The following is a 20339-nucleotide window of genomic DNA, read 5'->3' on the forward strand; positions in this document are numbered from 1 at the left end:
GAAAATAATTTAAAAGAGATTAGGGAATAGTTGGAAAAATTTCAATCTTAAGTATTGTGGAAGGATTTGTGAAAAATCTGGGTCCTCTATTCTTAACTGCAGTTGTACAAATAATTCTAAAGTTTAGACCTGCATTCAAGTGCTCAACGCAGTTCCTATAAAACATTCAGGCTTCTACACAATGTATAAGATGATTTGAATAACAAAAAATGTATCCTGAAGTTTTTTATATTATAAATGATATAGCCTATAGTTAATATGATAAAAAATTTGGGTAAATAACCTATTTCACAAAAATACCCTGCTTTTTCTTTTAACAAACATATGTAATGTAGACCAGTATTGTAGTAGTCCTATAGGGACAGACGACCTTCAGTTTAGTGAGTTTAGTGTAAGAAATGACTAAAAATAAAAAGCAAACAAACAATACAGTGAAGAACAGGTTTTTTTGTTGTTAAAACTACCCTATTAGTTTCAATTGATTTCAAATGATTTAAAATCAATAAAGCACGATGGCTTTATCATTAAATATGATACTATTTTAAAGTGTATGCATAGATCTGTTCTACTAAAGAGGATTTATCTTTGCTTATTTAGCCACACATATGTGACCTAGACAACAAAACCAGTCTTATGGGTCAATTTTTCGAAATTGAGATAATTACATAATCGGAAAGCTGAATAAATAAACTTTCTATTGATGTATGAGTATCAGAATATGTGGCTGAGATGCAACCGTTTAAAACTCAGGAATCTGAGAGAGCAAAAAATCTAAATATTGAGAAAATCTCCTTTGAAGTTGTTCATCGGAGGCGCTGTGGCAGACCATCCACTCACAAAAAAAGTGTTTATATATTTAAAGTAGGACATTTACAAAATATCTTCATGGAACTTTATCTTTACTTCATATCCTAATGATTTCTGGCATAAAGGAAAAATCGATCATTTTGACGCATACAATGTATTTTTGTCTTTTACTAAAAATGTTCCCACTTAAGACTGGTTTTGTGATCCAGGGTCACATATTGTCTAAATATTGACGGACTCCACCTGCATATCACAACAGTTTACACCACAACACTAAGACCTTAAGAAAGTGCTTACTCTGCAACTGCATTTGCCTTAAGATCCAAAGTCCCTCAGACTCACAACTGTGTTAAAGCGCACAAAAATGCCCTCTGTACTGGCGCACTTAATCTTGCACATAAAGCACATCATCATTTATTAATGAATGATGAAAACATAAGAAATCCTATTGAATGTAATGTTTATATTGTGAATTGCAACGGTTATAATGGAAACTATAACTGTGTGTTGACTTCTATTGTTGGGATGTTATCTGGTAGACGGGAACCAACAGAACACCATTAAATCCTACTGAAATCCTACTGACTAGCTTTCGTGTAGCTCAGTGGTAAGAGCAGGTTGTGGGTTCGATCCCAGGGGATTGCAAATACCTATGTAAAATGTATAGGATAAAGCAATGTAAGTCGCTTTGGATAAAAGCGTCTGCCAAATGCCTAAATGTAAATGTAAATGTACTGAGGACAAAGTCACTACATTCTAAGGGAATTTTGTGATGGATTTATTGGTAAACACCTGCTTGTTTATGTTTGTAATGTAAACCCATAGATTTTTTCCGGCAGGGTTTCAGCCCTGAAACAACACTGGTTTATCTTCTCATCCATATCTTAGGCAGAGATAAGTGAGCGATTGATCTGAACATGGACTTGTGACGTGTTTAAAAATTAATTTCTGCGAGGTTGAATCGCAGGACGTGTTTAAACACGGACGCGCCGCAGACGCTCGTGCAGTGAAGATGATCGACTTCGCGCAGATCCTCGACTCTGTCGGGGAGTTTGGGCGGTTTCAGAAGCGCTTGCTCTTGGCGGTATGTCTCCCCAACATCTTCACCGCTTTCCACATGTTCAGTCAAGTCTTCACCGCCATCAGCTTCCAACACAACTGCAATACCGACTGGATCTTAAAGGGGGGTCACAATAACCTGACCGATGAGAGACAGAGGAACATCACCGTTCCTCTGGACAGTAATGGACAGTATGAGAGCTGTACGATGTTCACACCTGTTGATCTGGAGCTTGATGTTATTGAAGCTTATGGAATAAATACAACAACATCATGTACTGACGGATGGGTTTATAAGGCACCAGAAGGTAGCAGCACTCTTATAACTGAGGTAATGCAACAGCCTGTTGGACATCAAAAATTTTATATTGGCAAGTGGTTTACAGAAATAATTCTTACTATGCATAGTATATACAAGAAATGATGTTAATTGTATTAACGTATTCGTTTTATAGGCCTAATAACATATAGTGATAACCTTCAAAGGTTAATAAAGGTTTATAATAGGATACATTTGTATCACATTAGATACATAACGCAGTTGTAAGAACGTTTTTATCTTTTTACCTATAAATGTTAGTTGAAAAAGATGGTTTATATCATTTGTTTTTATTTTTTCTCTAACTTTTGTTTGTTAACTCGCTACATTATATTTAATCAAATTAATCTAACAACATTAGCTTTAATGCATTGGCTAACAATGAGCAATGTATTGTATTGTTGCATTTATAAATAATAAAAATCGTTCATTCATTTATTTTGGAATAATTGATGTTAACAATGCTATGTTTGGTTTACAGGTAGCCTAGTAAATGTAAAAAGTGAACATACGTAAGAAATGTTGTTGAAGCACTGTTTATTATTGTTATTTTATTAACTATATCATTTAATATATTAATCATTAACATTTGCAGTTTTGTTTGAGCATATTTGTATCATCTTTTTTCTTTATTTTACCATAGTTTGACCTAGTGTGTGAAAATAGGATTTTTAATGAGGCATCTCAGTCTATCTACATGGCTGGTCTTCTTATTGGCGCTCTACTGTTTGGGCCAATGGCTGACAAGTACGTGTAGAGTTTAATCCCTGGTCAACATGAGAATGATACAATGAACACTGTGATTATTTATAAAGAACAAAGATCAATGAAGGGCTGTTCTATTCTGCCATTTCTTTATAGTATAAATATAAATCTGTGAAAGAGTAAGGTTGGGACTGTATACTTTAATATTTTCCTAATATTTTCCTGATTTCTTCCCACAGGTATGGCAGGCGATTTGTTACCCTGATTTCCTTGTTACTGCAGTTTGTGTTTGGGGTGGGAGTAGCATTTTCCCCCAACATTTACGTCTACATAGCTCTCCGCTTTGGGGTGGGCACCACCATATCAGGGATCTCCATCAACACGTTTGTTTTGGGTAACACGTGATTCTTTTCATTCCAGTACATTAAAGGGACAGTTCACCCAAAAAATGGACTACCATAGTAGGAAAAATGACATTGGTAGTGAAAAGTGCCCCAGAACGGTTTGCTTTTTATTACATTCTTCAAAATATCTTCTTTTGTGTTCAACAGAAAATAATTTTTTTCTAGCAATAGAGAATTTTTATTTTTTGGATGAACTTTGTCTTTAAGATGTACAACTCGGTCCATTTAGAAAATTATTGTTTGATGTATTTTTAACGCCACAAGGCAGCTACATTTTAAACTGTATCTTAATATGTTTTAGGATCTGAGTGGTGCGGTTCAGCTAAACGGCCCCTTTTTACCATATTGTCTCACTGCTTTGTGGCTGTTGGTCTGATGTTGCTGTCTGGTTTGGCCTACGGGATCCGCAATTGGAGGATTTTACAGCTAGTTTTGTCCGCACCAGTTGGACTTTTCGTTACTTATTACTGGTAAGAGAAACATGCTTTCCACCTTTAAACCAGGTTGTTCATACAGTACAGTACCTCTTTATACCAGAACAGTTTCTAACTGCGTAAATCAGTTTTCTTGTGTATATGTTACAGGATACTTCCAGAATCAGCCCGATGGCTTCTGACTCAGGGTAAACAGGACAGAGCCAAGAAGGAGATTCTGAAAGCTGCCCAAATCAATGGCAGGACGGTTCCTGAATATCTGCTTGACAAGGTCAGAATCCCTATTAGCTAAGCATTATTTTTACTAAAAGTTGTATACGTTGAAATAAATTAAACAGAGGACTAATTTATGTCCAGATTTCTTAGGTAGTACAGAATAATAAGTAGCTGTTACATGATTATTTAACACAATAAATACATTTGTCAGATAGAGGTTCAGAACACAGCCAAAACTGGCAGCATGCTGGACCTGTTCCGTGTTCCTTACCTGAGAAAGAGAGCTCTCATCATGAGTTACATGTGGTGAGTCTCACAGCATCTCAAATAATGTTGTTTTAAATGCGCACCTGCTTCAACCTCTCTGAGGTATCTAGATCATCTGATTCATTTTAATTTTGTCCAACATTCGATACAATAAAGCCTTATCAGCAAACATCCTCGGGCAATGCAAAAAAAGCCATCCAGCCCAACCTGTTATCATTTATCTATTCATGTCATCACAGGTTTGTGACAAGCCTGGTTTATTATGGAGTCAGTCTGAACGTGGGAAACTTTGGCCTGGACATTTATCTGACTCAACTCATCTTTGGCATTGCAGAGCTTCCAGCCCGCCTCAGCTGTTTCCCTCTGATTCAACGCTTTGGACGTAAGATTTCCCAGAGTGGCGTGCTGCTCCTGGGAGGCATTGCCTGCCTTGTTATTCCTGCTATACCAACACGTATGTATTTTCCCTCCACCGTTATCAATAGTTTTTTGTGGCGGAGATCTTTAAAGTTGTGTACTTTTTTCAGAGTACCCTATAGCCATTACTGTGATGGCAGTGATCGGAAAGTTCGCCCTGGCTGCAGCCTTCACTATAGTTTATGTGTACACCGCTGAACTGTACCCGACGGTTGTCAGGTACTGAAATCATTCTGAAGGGAAACTGTTCGCTCGTCTGTTTTGAAAATAATTCCCAAATTCTTTGATTTAGGCAAAATGGAGTGGGACTAAACTCCATGTGTGCACGTATAGCTGGGATTCTGGCTCCTCTGATCGGCTTGTTGGATGTGTATCATCCATCCATCCCAATGGTCATATTTGGCTCTCTTCCTTTTCTGGGCGGAGCTCTGACCTTTCTGCTCCCAGAGACGCGTAACACAGAACTTCAGGACCACACTGAAGTCCCCGTGGATGAGAGCCTGTGCGTTTATGTCTTTATTTTTTCATAGTATTTGGCTATTGTTATCTCAATTAAAATGTCCTTGCCCAATGAAACTTAACATATTGACAAGTTTGCAATGAATTAAAAAAAATGATTTTCCTTCATTTCATCCACAGGGTAACAAAGAAGGCGATTATTGAAAATGGACTGAATGAGGAACAAGAAATGTCTTTCAAGAGCTCAAAATTGTGAGATTTATTCTTGAACTATTTATAAAATGGTAGGGTTGAGGCAGCAATGTGACTGTTCACTTCGATGTTTCAGGAAACACGTTTTTAATATTTTATTGATTAAGATACATTTTTATTGTATTTTTGTATTTTATCTTTAATATGAAACGTAGAGAAAACAAATTGTGTATGAATCATTAAACACTTGGAGAATTCACGTCTACCATCACACAATGTGTTCACATGGTTATTGCTGTTACAGCCAAACTGAATCTACTGGAAAGCCTTATATTTAACCTAAATTATTTAAAAGTTCAGTAATTAAAACAACGAAACAGCCTCGTGATTTTAAATCATACATTTTGAACTATTCAGATATATTCAGACAGGTCTCAAATAATTTCTATTAAAGTTCAAAAGGCAACAACAAACATTTAAAATTATATGGAATGGTATTGATTTACCAAATGTTTATGAAATCACCTGTAAAGTTATTGTTAAATCTTTACATTTGAATTAAAATGAAAAGAACCACGAAAAGAAAATCCTATATATTTGTTTTGACCATCTGTCAGTATTGTGGACACTACACTTGTTCAGTGGCTCTAAATGATGTGAGTGCCATTCCTCTGTAGCCAACGGTCTTTATGTTGTTGACGGCCAAAGCCTTCATCATAGTTGCCCTTCCTCCTGAAGAGCTGCTGGTAGTGGAAAACACAGTAGAATTCCCCGTAGAGAGGAGCGTAGCTTTTAACACTAAAACCCAAGAAAATAATATTTTACTAATATTGTACGGTTGTTTTTATTACTAAAGTGCCAAAGTCTATATTGACAAAAAAAAGTTTAACAGATTAACAGTTTGTTAACTGTATAACAGATGCAATGTCAGCATTTAAAAAAGAGCCAAAACAACATCTTAGAGCCAAAGTCTGAAATCTGGCACAGAACTGCAACTTCAGCATTTCCACCAATATTTAGCTGTGATTTGTACTCTAGTCACATCCACAAATCTAGCAATATATCTATATATTATATTTTTCCTGTAGCTCAGTGGTTAGAGCATGGCTCTGACAATGCCAAGGTCATGAGTTTGATCCCAGAGATTGCACATAATTTGAAACAAATGTAAGTCGCTTTTAAGTGTCTGCCAAATGTGTAAAAGTAAATATATACAAAATTCAGTTACAACCATAATGTATGCAATTCAGGTTTTTAGGTAATTTAAATGTTTTGAGTTATACTCTAGGGAAAAATCCTTACCTGAGTTTCTTTTTGCAGTGCTTGCAGCAGAAACACGTTTTGTGAAAAATTAGTTTATCAGCCACCATTCTCTCCATGGGATAAACAGGTTTCAGACATGCTGAGCATGTTTCCTGAGCTGCTGGCTGAAACTACAGTTACAACGAAGGGTTAACACACCACTGTACCATAAGACCGTTAAAATCATAATCACCCGCAAATGAAAATTCTGTCATCATCAACTTTTCTTCAGTAAAACACATAAATAGATATTCTGAGAAATGTCTCAGAGGTTTTGTCTCCATACAATGGAAGTCAATGGGGGTCAATATTGTTTGGTTACCAACACTCTTCAACATATTTTCTTTTGTCTTCTGCAGAAGAAAGAAAGTCATAAAGGTTTGCAATGACATGAGGGCGAGTAAATCAGAATTAAATAGTATATTTACGATCAGCATTTAAACCTGACATGAACTGGACCATAACTTTGGTTTGCTTAAATTGCACAAATTTTAGTTTTTTTGTGCGGCCATAATGAGTATTGCGTTTCTTCCCATTTATTGTAATAGCAGTTAGGCATCTGGTTAATATTATCTTTAGTAAGACACAAAGTTTGATGCACTTTTTGCAATGATGAATGAGTCTAGCTATGTTCTCTTATGAAATATTTTCTTCCCTTTCACTTTTTAAATTCTGGTTTTACATTTGGTTTCGATTTGAAATGGGTCACACATCGTTTCCAGTACTATTTTTATTGAAAATCTGACATAAATTCCACATGCAACATAAAATAATATGACAAATCATAGCAAGGTTTATTGGACTGCAAGGCTTTCATAAATATTCATTAAAAAAAACATTCAATCACAAACATCATACGGATTGAAATTATATAAAATAAAACCACAAGCAAAAGAAGTACAAACATGTATTCCCTTTAAATGCAAATACATAGATCTCTTATACAGTGTATGTGGTCAACAATTTTCCCTCCTTAATCTGAAATCAATTTCCCACATGCACCAGTGGTTACATCGGAGGCCTGTCTTGTCTTACTAAAGGTGTGTTGATTCTAGGGTATGTGAGAATTTCTGTTGTTGCAGGACTTGTCGTGATAAACTTCTTTGAAGTGGTCCTTGTTTCAGGTTGAGTCGTGACAACTGTAGAGGTTGAAGAAGAGTAGAACTTGTTTCCGAAACAGTCCGTCTTCTCGTAGTTCTCACTGATAGTTTTCGTGCCAATGACTCTCTCATCGGGTGCTGTCTGAACTTCTAACACACTGATTTGACGTCTTGGATTGGCACACTGCTTCCGATCTGAAGGTGCAGTACAGCAACACTGGTGTTTGACCTCTTTGGCTTTCTCAGGACTGATCTCAGACTCTTCAGGTTTCCTGGCTGCAGACTGAATGGAAATGAATGAAGGAGATGCTGGGGATACTGATCTCTGTTTGGTCGTTGGAATTAAACACTCTGGCTTTGAGACTGGTATTGTTGCCTGTCCATTCTGGGCCTTTGTTGATTTGCTTGACCCGATGCTGATTTTCCGTATGTTACCTGAGTTAGGTGAGCCTTGCACCGCCACCATCGACTCCCTGAAGAGACCAGAGAGCCCTACTATGTCAGAATCCGATTTTAGAGTCGATACAGAGTAAAGAGCCTTTTTAATAGCCTCTTCTATATCCATGAGTCTCGCAAGTGTTTGCTCTTTCAAATGGATTATCTCAGCACCCGCTTTCTCTAGATCCCCAAAAGCCGCCTGCATGGAGGACATCATCTCCGGTTCCACAGGTGAAACTGAATCACCAACTCTACGTTCCGGCGTGACCATTTTAGAACCACTTGTCTCGTCCTGTGGCACAACCCAATCCGGCACGTTCTCAAAGATGTTTATAAAAGAGCTCACGTTGACTTCGTTGGTGTCGTCTTCGATTTCCTTGACTTTGGAAAGTATGGTTTTCAGCTCCTCTTGTTTCTTCAGCTTGTCGAAGATGTCAATGACAACCGTGATGTTGCCCTTCATTATCTCGTCCATGTGCACCGAAAGCCTCTGCCTCCTTTCGTCTTCAGTTTCTCGTCTCGTTTTCTTTTTTCTTCTGACCACTTCACTCTTTTGTTCATCATCACATTTATCATTTTTCTCCCTCTTATAGGCCTCACACGAGGAGGTGCTGTCATGAGGAGAACCGTTACACTGGGGTGTGATGTCGACCCGCTGAATTTCAATATTGTTTTTCATGTTCTCTGTGGAGTTCTTCTCTTGATCGTTAGCCATTTTGATTCTTTTAGGTTTCACAGGTGCTACTGATCCACCGGCCTTCGCTCCAAAGTTTTGAAGCGTAGCATGAAACCCTGTAGACTTTTCTGCAGAGCTCTTTGGAGACTCTTCAACAGCTTGCATGGGACCATCAGTGATCTTGATGTTCACTGAAGTATCATATGTGTTACCACTTACCTGTAAATTCTTGCAAAGGACGTCTTTATAAGACATTGGGTCTTGGCATGATTTGGGACAAGTTGAGGGATGTTTAATCTCCTCATTTGGTTGATTTGACAAAATAGTTTTGACTTGTCCTTTGTGGTCTACTTTGGTATCACAGTCAGTTGGGTTGGGCGTCATTTTTAAATGATCTGGTTTAGGTGGGATTGCTGGTTTGGGACCAATTGGAGTTTTACGTTTCTTAGGAGGGGCGTTTGTGGAAACATGCATTTGTTTTACAAGTGTTTTGTTTTCAGATGGCATTTGACAAGAAGCTGTGTCAACTCCTTCATGTGGTCTATTTAGAACCTGCTGTTCAGTTTGAAGCCCAGAAGAAGACTTCTTGGTTTCTTCAGCAGTCCTATCACTTAACTGATCATATTTTACCTTTGTGTGTCCTGCATACGCCTTGATTGAATTCCTATAAATCATTGCAGCTCGAAAATCACCCTTCGTGACATTAAAGTTGGACTTTCCTAAAGATTCAAGAGCTGCTTGTATGCTACCTCTCATACCATCATCACTTCCCTCTTCTTGCTCTCTTTTGTAGGTCTGTAAGGGCTCTTTATCCTCTGTTGTGTTACTGTCTTCCTTGAACTCTTTTAACTCATGGCACGCTGATCCAGGGTCAGTGACATGTTGGATTTGGTTGGTTTCAGGGTGAAGTTTATCCTGGACACTCAGTTGAAGAGCCTTAGCTTCCATCGTGGCGTGATGAAGATTCCTGATGGCCGTCTGTAGATTAAGCAATTCATCATCTTCAACAACATCAACCAGCTCTGCTTGAAGAACAGCTCCATCATCTGTGATATTTTGATCTTGAAATATTTCTCCTTTTCTACCCATTACAGAGTGTTTTTCATGTTGTGTCTGTATTAGTTCTTCAGTCTTAGTAGTTTTCACACTTTCTGTCGATGACACCTTCAATTCTTTGCTTTTGGCAGACTCTAAAATCAAGCTTGTATCATTCTCATTTTTACTAAAAAGGACTTTGATGTTTTTAACATTACCTGAAATAATCTCACTTGTTTTCTCTATTTCCTCAGAAGGACCACTTACATCTTCATCTGATGGTGTTTTTTGAAGATGTTTCAAATGATCAAGGTCTCCCTTCTCAATGCAGCTTCGCACTAACTGTACATTAATGGTTCTGCTTTGTTCAAGGTCCGTTGCTGAAGAATTGGCCCTCACAGCCCCTGTTGGGCAACTGATGTCTATCTTCACATCCTTATTTTCGGGCTCCAGAATTTTTATTTGATTCGAAGAAACAGACTTGCAATCCTCCATCATCCGCGTGCTCTCTTCACTGTGGCTAAAGAGAGCATAAACTGTTATCTCTCTCGTTTCTGTGCCATGGTCTTGTATTAAAACTCCTTTACTCAGGGACTTCTCTCGACCAAGTAGATCTTCTGTAATCTGCACCACGTTTGCAATTCTGCAGTCTTTATCTTGAAGTACATTGAATGGGAGTAAGTGAGTTGGAACATCTACCTTATGGATCTCCACGTTGCCCTGACTGTCTTCTTTAAGGAAGGTGACAATGGGGTTCAGGTCTGTTCCTGGTAGCCCCTGAAGCATGATGCTCTTCATACTTGAAGTCAGTATCTCCTCATCATGAACCTCTGGTTTTGAATCTTTTGTAAAACTATATCTGGCTTTTCTGACATGCCCTGTTTCATTAGCTTCAAGGATGGATCCGTCGGTTTGAATGATGTTGAAGTTCCATAAAGAAATCAAAGTATCTTGCAAGCTCTCCAGCATAGTCTCTGATTCTTCTTTGGTTTGTTGATTGATCTTATCAAGAGGAGTAGATTCAAACATCTGGGCTCGATTCTTTACATTGGCCTTCAGCATTTCTTCCTCTTTGCTAAGACTGTCAAATGATGTTGACATGTTCTCCTGGTCATGTGACCTGTTTTCAAAGACTTGTTTGGCTCTGGATACACCTACAAAAACCTCATTTGTATCTGTGACACTTGTGGGATTGTTATGGTGGATGTTTGATGTCTTTGTTCCATCAGTAAAATCACAAGAATCAGTCTCTGGTTTCTGTTCTGATATACGCTGATCCTCATAGACCAAATTTCTTTTTGGACAGGGAAGATGTCTTTCTTTTGACAAATCTGCTGATTGAATTTCAAACATTTTGCGTGTGGCTTTGACATCCACCTTGATGCTCTCCTCTGATGACACTTCCTCTGCCTCATTAAGTTGAGTTTTGGTCTGAAAGACACATTGCAGTTTGCTCTCATCATAGGGGGATCTACACAAGGGTTCTTCAGACAAACCAGATGTGCTCCTAACATCTTGCAGATCTCTTATTGCTTGGTTCTCAAATAACCAACGCCTGGACTGGACATCACTAGACTGGTATCCAGTGTCTTTATCTGGGTCAGTGTTAAGAATATCAGCCAGCTCCTCATCTACCAAACTGTCTACGTTTTTCAACTCTGGACATGTGTGTTTAAGCAGTCGTTTAAGCTCGCACTTCTGTCGCCGTTGGTGCAAATTGTACATAGTTTCTCTTGTGGGGGGTGGTGAAGTGAAGGGCCGCTCGCATTCCTCAATGTTGACTTCCAGATGATTTGAAGGGGGGATTGATTCAGATACATTTTCTTTTTCATATTCAATGAGATGTTGTATAGAGATATTCTGTGCACCTTCAGCCATCTTAAAGTAAAATTATGAAAAATAACCATTAACTTGTTATCTTTATGTATATTTATGTTTAGGTTAGAGGTGTTAAACATACCTGTTGAACTGTGAGAAAGCCAAACTGCATGCCAAGAAAATGTAAGTTTCGTGCCAATTGTTTCTACTGGAAATTAATGTCAGCAGGCTGAACGCAGGCATTTGAAAACAGTTGAAAACAACAATTCTTGTCAGAATTTTAATTACAGTGTTTTATTCCCCAAGACCGAGAAAATATCAATTGTATGGTAAATTAAACACGACAGTCTTTTGATTTTATTTTCACATAAATCTGAGATTTATGGTTCAACAGAATTTGTTAATTATGAAATTACATGAAAACGCAAAATAAACTATAAATCTTTTGTTAATAGTTATGCTTTTGTTAAAAAAAGCAGGCAAACAAATAGGTGTCATGATTCCACTATCATGTCATGTTTATTCTTGTTGTTTGAGTGGAGTCATGGCATAACCTATGGTTTTGTGTGAGATTGAGTGATCTTTCTCGTGTCTTGTCATTGTTCCCTACATCTCGTCCCTCGTCAGCTTTCCCTGAGTGCTAATCCCCAGCACCTGTTGCTCGTTTCGATCCTCTGTTGTTTCCCCTATAAAGAGTCCTCATGTTTCTTTGTCTCGTTGCTTGTGCATTGTTTGATACTTGTTGTACATGTTGCGGTACGTTTATGCTGTACATGTCCCTGTCGTTGTACTTGTTCCTGTCGCTGTCTTGCCTGTCAAAGTAAGTGTAGTTTAGTCAGTGTTAGTGTGTTGTAATTCAAGTGTTTGTTTTATTAGTTTAGTTAGTCAGTGTCCTTGTTCCTTGTTTAAGTTTATATATACCATTCCTGTTTTCCCCCACGTGGGTTTTGTTTTGCCTGTTTTGTAGTGTCTTGTTATTTGTAATAAATATATCTGTTAACCCTTACCATCTATACCGTCTGCGTCTGCCTGCACTTGGGTTCTCACGCCATGTCTCACCTTGAGTCATGACAAATAGGTACTGCAATACTTTACACATGGCTTTACAAAATCAAATGCTGGATATTTTAAAGATGAAGATGTACATTATACACTGTAAAATCTGTATCCGTATATTTTATTACATCTGTTAGGCCACTGTACATTAAGTCTAATAAATCCGACCTCAGGTTGTGTCAATCACATTTACACAGTTCCTCCGATATGTTCATCTGCATAATTTTTTTTGGACTAGGTTCTTAAACTTTTTAAAATGCTTGAACATGCAATTCAGCAAAATATTCTTCCTGCAATCTGCTTCCCCCTGTTTTACTCCTGTGACCCTACAGGTCACCACATGTATCATGAGGAATAAAAGCAGCTACAAGTACTAACTGGTTTGAAAAGGTTTCCCGCAGGCTCTGCAGCTGCCACTCTTGACAGATATAGGGCAGACAACGTTTTGACAGAAATAGAGGTTATCTCTCGTCCGTGTAGAGCCGAGCTGTCTCTGAAGTCTGCAACCGACCTTCTTTTATCCTCTGTAAGACATCAACATCAGAACCAGGGTTGAGTTAGACTTTGAATCTTTATTTCCAGAATGAAGGAATGACACACATTCATGGTTAACATCTGTGCTTTAACAACTGTGGCCCACAGGCGTAGAGGGACAGCAATTTGTTTATTTCAAAGGAACAGCTTGTCAGTCAGTGGGAGGTGAGGAATATTGTTTGTTAGTTTTTATGGAGACATTATCTGTGACCCACCAAGTTTAATGCTGAACAACCTTATTTCTTTCATGAAGAAGTATAAATGTGCCAAACTGTCTTTGTAATTTACGTCTGAGATTACACAATTTGCTTTTCAAGTAACTATTAACTGTTGTCCAATGTATGTTACATAGACGTATTTTTACAAAGATCAGTTCTCAAGTATCTGTAATTAATAAGAGTATATTTACTTTGACTTAAATATGTGTCCTCTAATACTCGTTCTTTTTCTCAAGGTAAAACTGTTGAGAAAAAAATACTAGAATAAAGTAAGAATGAACTAGATTTTTAAAGCACTAAAAGTAGGTTCATCCAAAAATAAAGATTCTTTCACAATTTACTCTCCCTCTTGTCATTTCAAGCCTGATTGATTATCTTTGTTCTGCATGCAGAACACAAAAGCTATTCTTAACAAAGACGGTAACTGAAAAAGCAGCACCCGTTTACTGTTGCCTACTTCTATGGTATAGACACAAAAACAATGCAAGTCAATGGGTGCCAGTTGACAATATCCTTCAAAATATTTTTTTATTTGTGTTCTAGGGAAGAGAGAAAGTCATGCAGGTTTGAAATGACAAGAGGGTGTGTTAATGATGACAGTTTTTATTTTTTGGTGAACTATCCCTTTAAGTATGAAAGGTCAAAACGTTTTTATGAAATCTAGTTGAGTAAAATGTTTCTGAAGTAAAAACACTTAATATCGTATGGGTGGACAGTTACTCTCAAGTACATCTTTTATGTTATTTTAATGTAGTAGACACCTTGTAGATACACATAGATTTTCACTACATTTTATTTACTTAATTGAAATTAATAATTATGGATTCATGTATTTGTAATTTACAGATGATATCAAACAATTCAGCTCATCCCATCATCAATTCAAGCCTTTAAATTTCTTTAGACAATGTTAAACCCGTTTTAAAGTGTGTTTTTTTAAAAACACTGATGGTTATTGCTTTGTCAGTTCTCATTATAGTAATGGAAACAGCTGCTATGAATGCAAGTCATAAGTGAAGTGTGCAGTCTGAGTATGCTGAGAAATCTGGGTGGGATAACATCTGACTCCCTGTTTCTAAAAAACTAACACACATATATAGCTGAATGGTCTCAAGTCTACTGTCATTCTTATATGTCATTTCAAGATCAAATTTTTGTAAATGTTCTGCTTTATTGTGTTTTTGCTCCAAACTGGTGATCTAAAACCATGTTGGCAATTATATGTTGACCATGTTTTGCTGTCAGCTGACCACAAATATTACTTTGATAAGTGCCAAAAATGTAAGAGCTACATCATTTGATAAAATCTGGCATTTTTTTTCCAGATATGTTAGTATTTTTTAAATCACATAAAAGATCATAAATATACAACAACAACAACAAAAACGTGGAAAACATGTAATTTTACTTTTTCTTATTTCTGTGATTTTTTAACAAGATTTAGTTTTTTACAGTTTATTTTTTAAATACACTCCAAAAAAGGATTTACGGGCTTCTATTTACAAAACATACAAATATAATGACGATTTTTAGTAAACAGAGGTAAAGCAAATTGTAAAAAATAACATTCAAAAGTATTCAGCCTGTAAAAGAGTTGAAAATGATATGCTCATTTATTTGCTGGTAACCAATTTACCAACCAAAGTAAAAATTTCCACACAACGGTGTCCTGCCACAATAAATAAATTGAATCATTGTTTTTACATGTACAATAAAATATGCTGAAAGCGTAATGGTTTAAAAATGGCTAAAAACTGACTCACCATTCAATGTTTTCTCTCTTAGATCCTTCTGAATTGTTCTAATATTTAGATCTGTAATGATCCTTTGACTGGTCTGTCGGCCATGTGTGTTCTTCAAGTGTGTCAGTAAGCCTGTGGCTGCTTCTGTTCTGCTAACAGCTGACCATGCCTGGATCCCATGCAACCATCTATTTTAAGCTATATTGCTATTTTGATATTGCCACACCAGGCTGAGTCAATCACTTACAGAGAATACATACCTATTTTTCAGACTACACTAAGAACAAGCGTTGTGCTATTTTCAAGTATTTTCTTTACTTTATTTTCAGCTCATGTCATTGAGGACAGCTTCCGCTCCTGCTGTTATGACACCTGGTGTTTCTGGTGTAATGTGTTTTTTCTATGCCACACTAATACTCAAAGCTTTGCATATTATGTTCTTCGTGTAATGTTGTGTATTGTACTGTATATGTGATCCTGGACAACAAAACCAGTCTTTTGGGTCAATTTTTCGAAATTGAGATTTTCGATTTCCACTTTTTTTACATAATGTAAAAGCTGAATAGATAAGACTTCTATTGATGTTTGAAGTTGTTAATCGGGGGCACTGTGGCAGGCCAACCACTCACAAAAATAAAGTTTTACATATTTACAAGTACATATTTAAGGTAGGAAATTCACAAAATATCTTCATAGAACATGATCTTTACTCAAAGGTTTTGTGGCACAAAAGAAAAATAGATCATTTTTACCCATACAATGTATTTTTGTCTTTTACTAAAAATGTTCTCTTGCTACTTAAGACTGGTTTTGTGATCCATGGTCACATATGGATTGCTCTTGACATTTAGGTCACCTGATGATAATTTGTCAATGTTTGACTTTTACCTTGAACTAGAAGCCTGTCATTATGCACTCACCTTCTGGAAAGGATCTTTTCTCAGTGTCAATGCCAGAAATCGTCTTTCTTCTCTCAGATCGGGATGTTATTGGGTTTCTTCTTGCATCCTTAAAGAGAAATCATTTTATCTCTCTTATACACATAAAGCTTTATTTTGATATTAATATGTGCACATGGCCTTAGATTAAGCGCAAATCGTCTGCCAGTTTAACTACCCGTCAGAAATGATAATTTGTTTAATATTTGATCATTTTATTATTTAGTATATGATCATTGATTTAATATATGTTTACCTTTGAAGTCAATTGATACACTTCAGTCTTCTCATCTTGTTTATCGTGACTATTATTAACCTCTGCTTCTGCTTGTGATATTGTGTTGTTGTCATTAGGAACTGCTTTTGCTTTCGCAGTGGCCACTGGTTCATGGGCCATGTTGTTGGTCCTGGACCGAGACTGGATGGAGACTTTGGCCTCAAACAGCTCTCTAAGTGCCGTGGTGCCCACAGGCCTGCGTTGAGGGAGGTTTTCCATTGACTTACTGCGGGAGAGAGGAGAGGTTCTGGATATCTCGCTTATGTCTGGTTGTCTCACTGGACTCTTGAATTTGCCATCAGCATCATTGAGGGTGATCGGTGTGACCGTTAGGGTCAGCTGGTGGAGCCAAAGTAGAAGACACATTGTAATTATATATAAGGCTTCATGTACTAGAAGATGCTGTTTTAAGTCAGATGGATAACATGCTTCATTGACAGCTACATTAATAACTACATGGATATTTGACTGTAAGGCACTTTGTATTTAAAGGGAAAGTTCACCCAAAAGCGAAAATTCTCAAATTTCCTCACTTAGTCCTGTATGATTTTTTCATCTTCTGCAGCAGAACACAAATGAACATATTTTGAACAATGTTGGTAACAACCCCTTTATCCATTGACTTGGATTGGTTTTGTGTTCATTCAATAGAAGTGAATAGAAGTGAATCGTAAGGCCTTTGTTCGATTACCAACATTCTTCAAAATATATATGTTTTGTGTTGTATGAAAGAAAGAGGGTAAATAAGTAAATAATGACTATTATGAATATTGAATTATTTTTGGGGAAACTATTCCTTTAAGTGCACCCCAAACAAGGTAAATAATAATGTTAAAATAAAGACACCAGTCATAGCACCTACAACCCACAGCTTTTAAACTTTTGCCTTTTCTGTATTTCTGTAAACATTTTAAATATAACAATATATAACAATAGTTTTCATACTAAGTTAAACTCATATTTTACCTTTTAATATTTTATACCCAGTGACAGGGAAAGACTTTTTTTATAAGAAAAACTATGTAAAGTTTAGAGTTTTACTGTACCCGATGCTTTATGTGACCTGAATCAACAGTCTTTGTTTTACTGCCAGGAGAGTTTTGGTACCTGGTGAAGACATGATAGGGTTCTATTTCATTTGATTTATTCATTCATTTTGGTGAACAAAATTTACATCAATTACCTCGTTCAAGTTAAGTATAGTTTCTTTTACTTCCATGTGTTTACATGTTTATAGAATGGGTTTTCATTTAAATGTATAAATGATGGTAATAACGAGAGATTAGAAAAAAGCACAATTCAATATTTTTTGACCCCACTTTAGTTTCAGTTTACAATGTTAGCATGGAAAGATGTTCCTCACTGTGCCACAAGCTGAGAGACAGACTTGCGTTTGTCTCTGAGTCCGGCTTCAGTCCAGGTCCGGCCATGATCAGTAGAAACACTCTTGAGTGACTGAGACCTCTTCAAAATGCTTTTAACTTCCATTTCCTCCTTCTCTACTTCATTACCGCTCAACCTGCATTGAAAACACATCACATGGCGATTGACATCAGGCCGAACTGTGACGTTTAGTCACATGGTCGACCAAACTTGAAAAGCAAAATGAAAAGCATTTGAATGTTGTGGAAGTATTGCACCTGTATATTCTCACAGATTTAAAACATAACTTTATATATAACAATTTCAGATTTAAGTGAAATCAAACACAATTGCATAATTTCATGAATGATTAAATGTATTCCCCGTAAAGAACGCAGAAAACAACTTTGTTTGAACAAAGCAACCTTTCTTTTATAAATCATTACCATACAATGTTGATAATATTTCAGTTATTATCTTATTAATAACACTTTCTCGTGTGCTGAAATCCAGAATGCAACAATCGTGTGCTCTACGAAACAATGTTCTGTCTTTGAAACATTGTCTTTTTTTCTGTTTTAATTTAATGTAAGTTTACAGATATGAAACGGTTAAAGCGATCGAATCTTACCTGTTAAAGAGTATGTTCTTCACTCCATTGATGTGTCTAGAGATAATTCCTTGTACATCACGAGTGGAGCTCGCTCTTCAGAAGACATGGGCGAAGTCCGGCTGGTTTATTACACCTGACTCTTGAAAAACTGCCTCCTGTGAAGGTTTGTAGACTGTTAAAGATGTCTGTGCTTTAACAACAGTGATTGCAGACAATAAAACAGCTGCTGCTATTGAGTAGTTATGTAATGTAAAATATAATCTCTGCCCATATGTTCCTGGTTTGTGTGTGCGTGCATGCTCTGTCTTCTCTTGAAATGTGTAATTTCTGTGTTTGGAATTTTTGTATTCATTCTACATGTCATTCACTGACACCTGGTATATCTTCAATGATCCTTCACCAAACTCTGATTGAAAACCTGGTCAAAATGATCAAATGATCTCACATCTATTTAATTCATGCTCGCCTCACATACACCAGATATAATCTTCTGTTTTATTATAAGCTCGTGAAGTATATGTTAATGATTTATGTGGATCATGCTAATGCTTGCCCTGTGATACACTACACTAGGTGCTAACAGGAAGGTTACTTTATTACTTTATGTGTCTGGGAACCTCCACTTATAGTCTGCTATTTGACTTTTGCCCCTTTAGGATTGAGGTACAGGAGACTGCTGTAGACACTGGTGTCCTGGGGTCAGTCCCCACCGTGGAATCTCACTCTGAGAGCCTAACAAGCAACTAAACAGCTGCCAGACTCTAAGGCATGTTGTTGTGTCTAAATAAAAACCCTTAACAGAATAAACTAAATATGTTTAAAGGATCTGCAGAAAGAAAATGGCAAAAAAATGTTATACTTTATATTTAAAAAATGTTATTCATCAAAGACAGATAAAAAATCACTATTTAATAATAAATATGTGTACTATCATTATTAGGATTACATGTTTTAATTTTAATAATAGTAATAAAATAAACAAAATGATAATAATTATATTAAGAAGAAGGACTTTGATTCAGAGGCACAACTAGATTTTTTATTCTAGGCATCACTAATTGCTTCCTTTAATTTCTTCGTTGCCAAATTGTGCGCCTTTGGTTTGCCACACAGTTTTAAGTTAACACCCAAGGAATTGCTTATTTTTAATCCTGAACTTCTCTATGGTAATTTTGCCTTGTCTGTTTGACAAATGACCTTGTTTAAAGTCATATATCTTCGCACTAACGCTGGTCTCACTTACACTTTCCTTTAGTTCTCTGCCCTATAAGCTTAAGGTCTCGGCTGAATTGCAGGTGCAAGCTATTTTTGTGACCTGTAAGGGCACTAAAGAACTGTGTATCCCATGTGTTCTTCATGAGACTGATAATGTTTTAAAAAAGCATCAATACTTAAAGTCATAGGGCCTCATTCATGAAACTTTCGAAATTATAGGAGTAATGAGTAATTTGCGCATAAAACAGACCTTCCCGAAAACTTCATCCGGATTCACAAATACTTCGTAAACGTCTTATTTCGTAGTAAAATGTGTGTATGTTAATGAATTCCAATTATTCGTACACAAGGAATCTGGACTTCATTCTCTCGTTTGGCTACATTATATTGCACAAATGCATAAGATACTAATAGGCCATATGCTTACTAAAAAAATTATGAATTAAACTGTGTCCACCAAAGTTGCTAAAATAATATTATCTGGTGCCTTTCTGAAAACGACCAGCTGGCGGCGCTAGAGAACGCTTTGGAGGCACTGCGCGTTTTTCCAGAGATGCGTTTGTTGCTGTGATTTATAATATCCGCAACAGTTAGTCTACTTGTTACTAGTATCTTATTTCGAAGAATATTACTTACTATGAAAATGCAGTAACCATTATTGTTAACTTGTCGACTGTTGTGTATGGTGGTTGGTCAATGTAGTGTTTGTCCCGCCTCTCCTCCACTGTGATTGGAC

The 20339-nt window shown here is 36.8% G+C and overlaps 2 protein-coding genes across 2 annotated transcripts in view; one reads left to right on the forward strand and one right to left on the reverse strand.

Moving 5' to 3' along the window:
- Positions 1-1748: 1748 nt before the first annotated feature.
- slc22a13b (solute carrier family 22 member 13b) lies at positions 1749-5871 on the forward strand. The gene is made up of 10 exons (XM_056738752.1): positions 1749-2197; positions 2829-2932; positions 3130-3284; positions 3596-3764; positions 3879-3999; positions 4156-4250; positions 4451-4665; positions 4739-4847; positions 4921-5130; positions 5268-5871. The coding sequence occupies exons 1-10, from the start codon at positions 1820-1822 to the stop codon at positions 5341-5343; spliced, it is 1632 nt and encodes a 543-aa protein (XP_056594730.1). The 5' UTR covers positions 1749-1819; the 3' UTR covers positions 5344-5871.
- A 1238-nt stretch (positions 5872-7109) lies between these two features.
- LOC130412844 (xin actin-binding repeat-containing protein 1) overlaps positions 7110-20339 on the reverse strand; it is a 53814-nt gene continuing 40584 nt past the window's right edge. The window contains exons 2-8 of the mRNA XM_056737623.1: positions 18407-18543; positions 17777-17932; positions 17460-17520; positions 16393-16752; positions 16119-16206; positions 13083-13228; positions 7110-11708 (exon numbers count right to left, since the gene is read on the reverse strand). Coding sequence (XP_056593601.1) covers positions 7590-11708; positions 13083-13228; positions 16119-16206; positions 16393-16752; positions 17460-17520; positions 17777-17901 — 4899 coding nt within the window. The 5' untranslated portion in view covers positions 17902-17932; positions 18407-18543 and the 3' untranslated portion in view covers positions 7110-7589. The remainder of the gene's footprint in view (positions 11709-13082; positions 13229-16118; positions 16207-16392; positions 16753-17459; positions 17521-17776; positions 17933-18406; positions 18544-20339) is intronic.

Source organism: Triplophysa dalaica, chromosome 23 (genome assembly GCF_015846415.1).
Source record: "Triplophysa dalaica isolate WHDGS20190420 chromosome 23, ASM1584641v1, whole genome shotgun sequence".
Taxonomy (NCBI): domain Eukaryota; kingdom Metazoa; phylum Chordata; class Actinopteri; order Cypriniformes; family Nemacheilidae; genus Triplophysa; species Triplophysa dalaica.

Coding starts and splice junctions, on each gene's coding strand:
- slc22a13b (XM_056738752.1), top strand. CDS start 1,820: ATGATCGACTTCGCGCAGATCCTCGACTCTGTCGGGGAGTTTGGGCGG. Junction 2,933..3,129: donor TTTGGGCCAATGGCTGACAA/GTACGTGTAGAG, acceptor TTCTTCCCACAG/GTATGGCAGGCGATTTGTTA. Junction 3,765..3,878: donor CTTTTCGTTACTTATTACTG/GTAAGAGAAACA, acceptor TATATGTTACAG/GATACTTCCAGAATCAGCCC.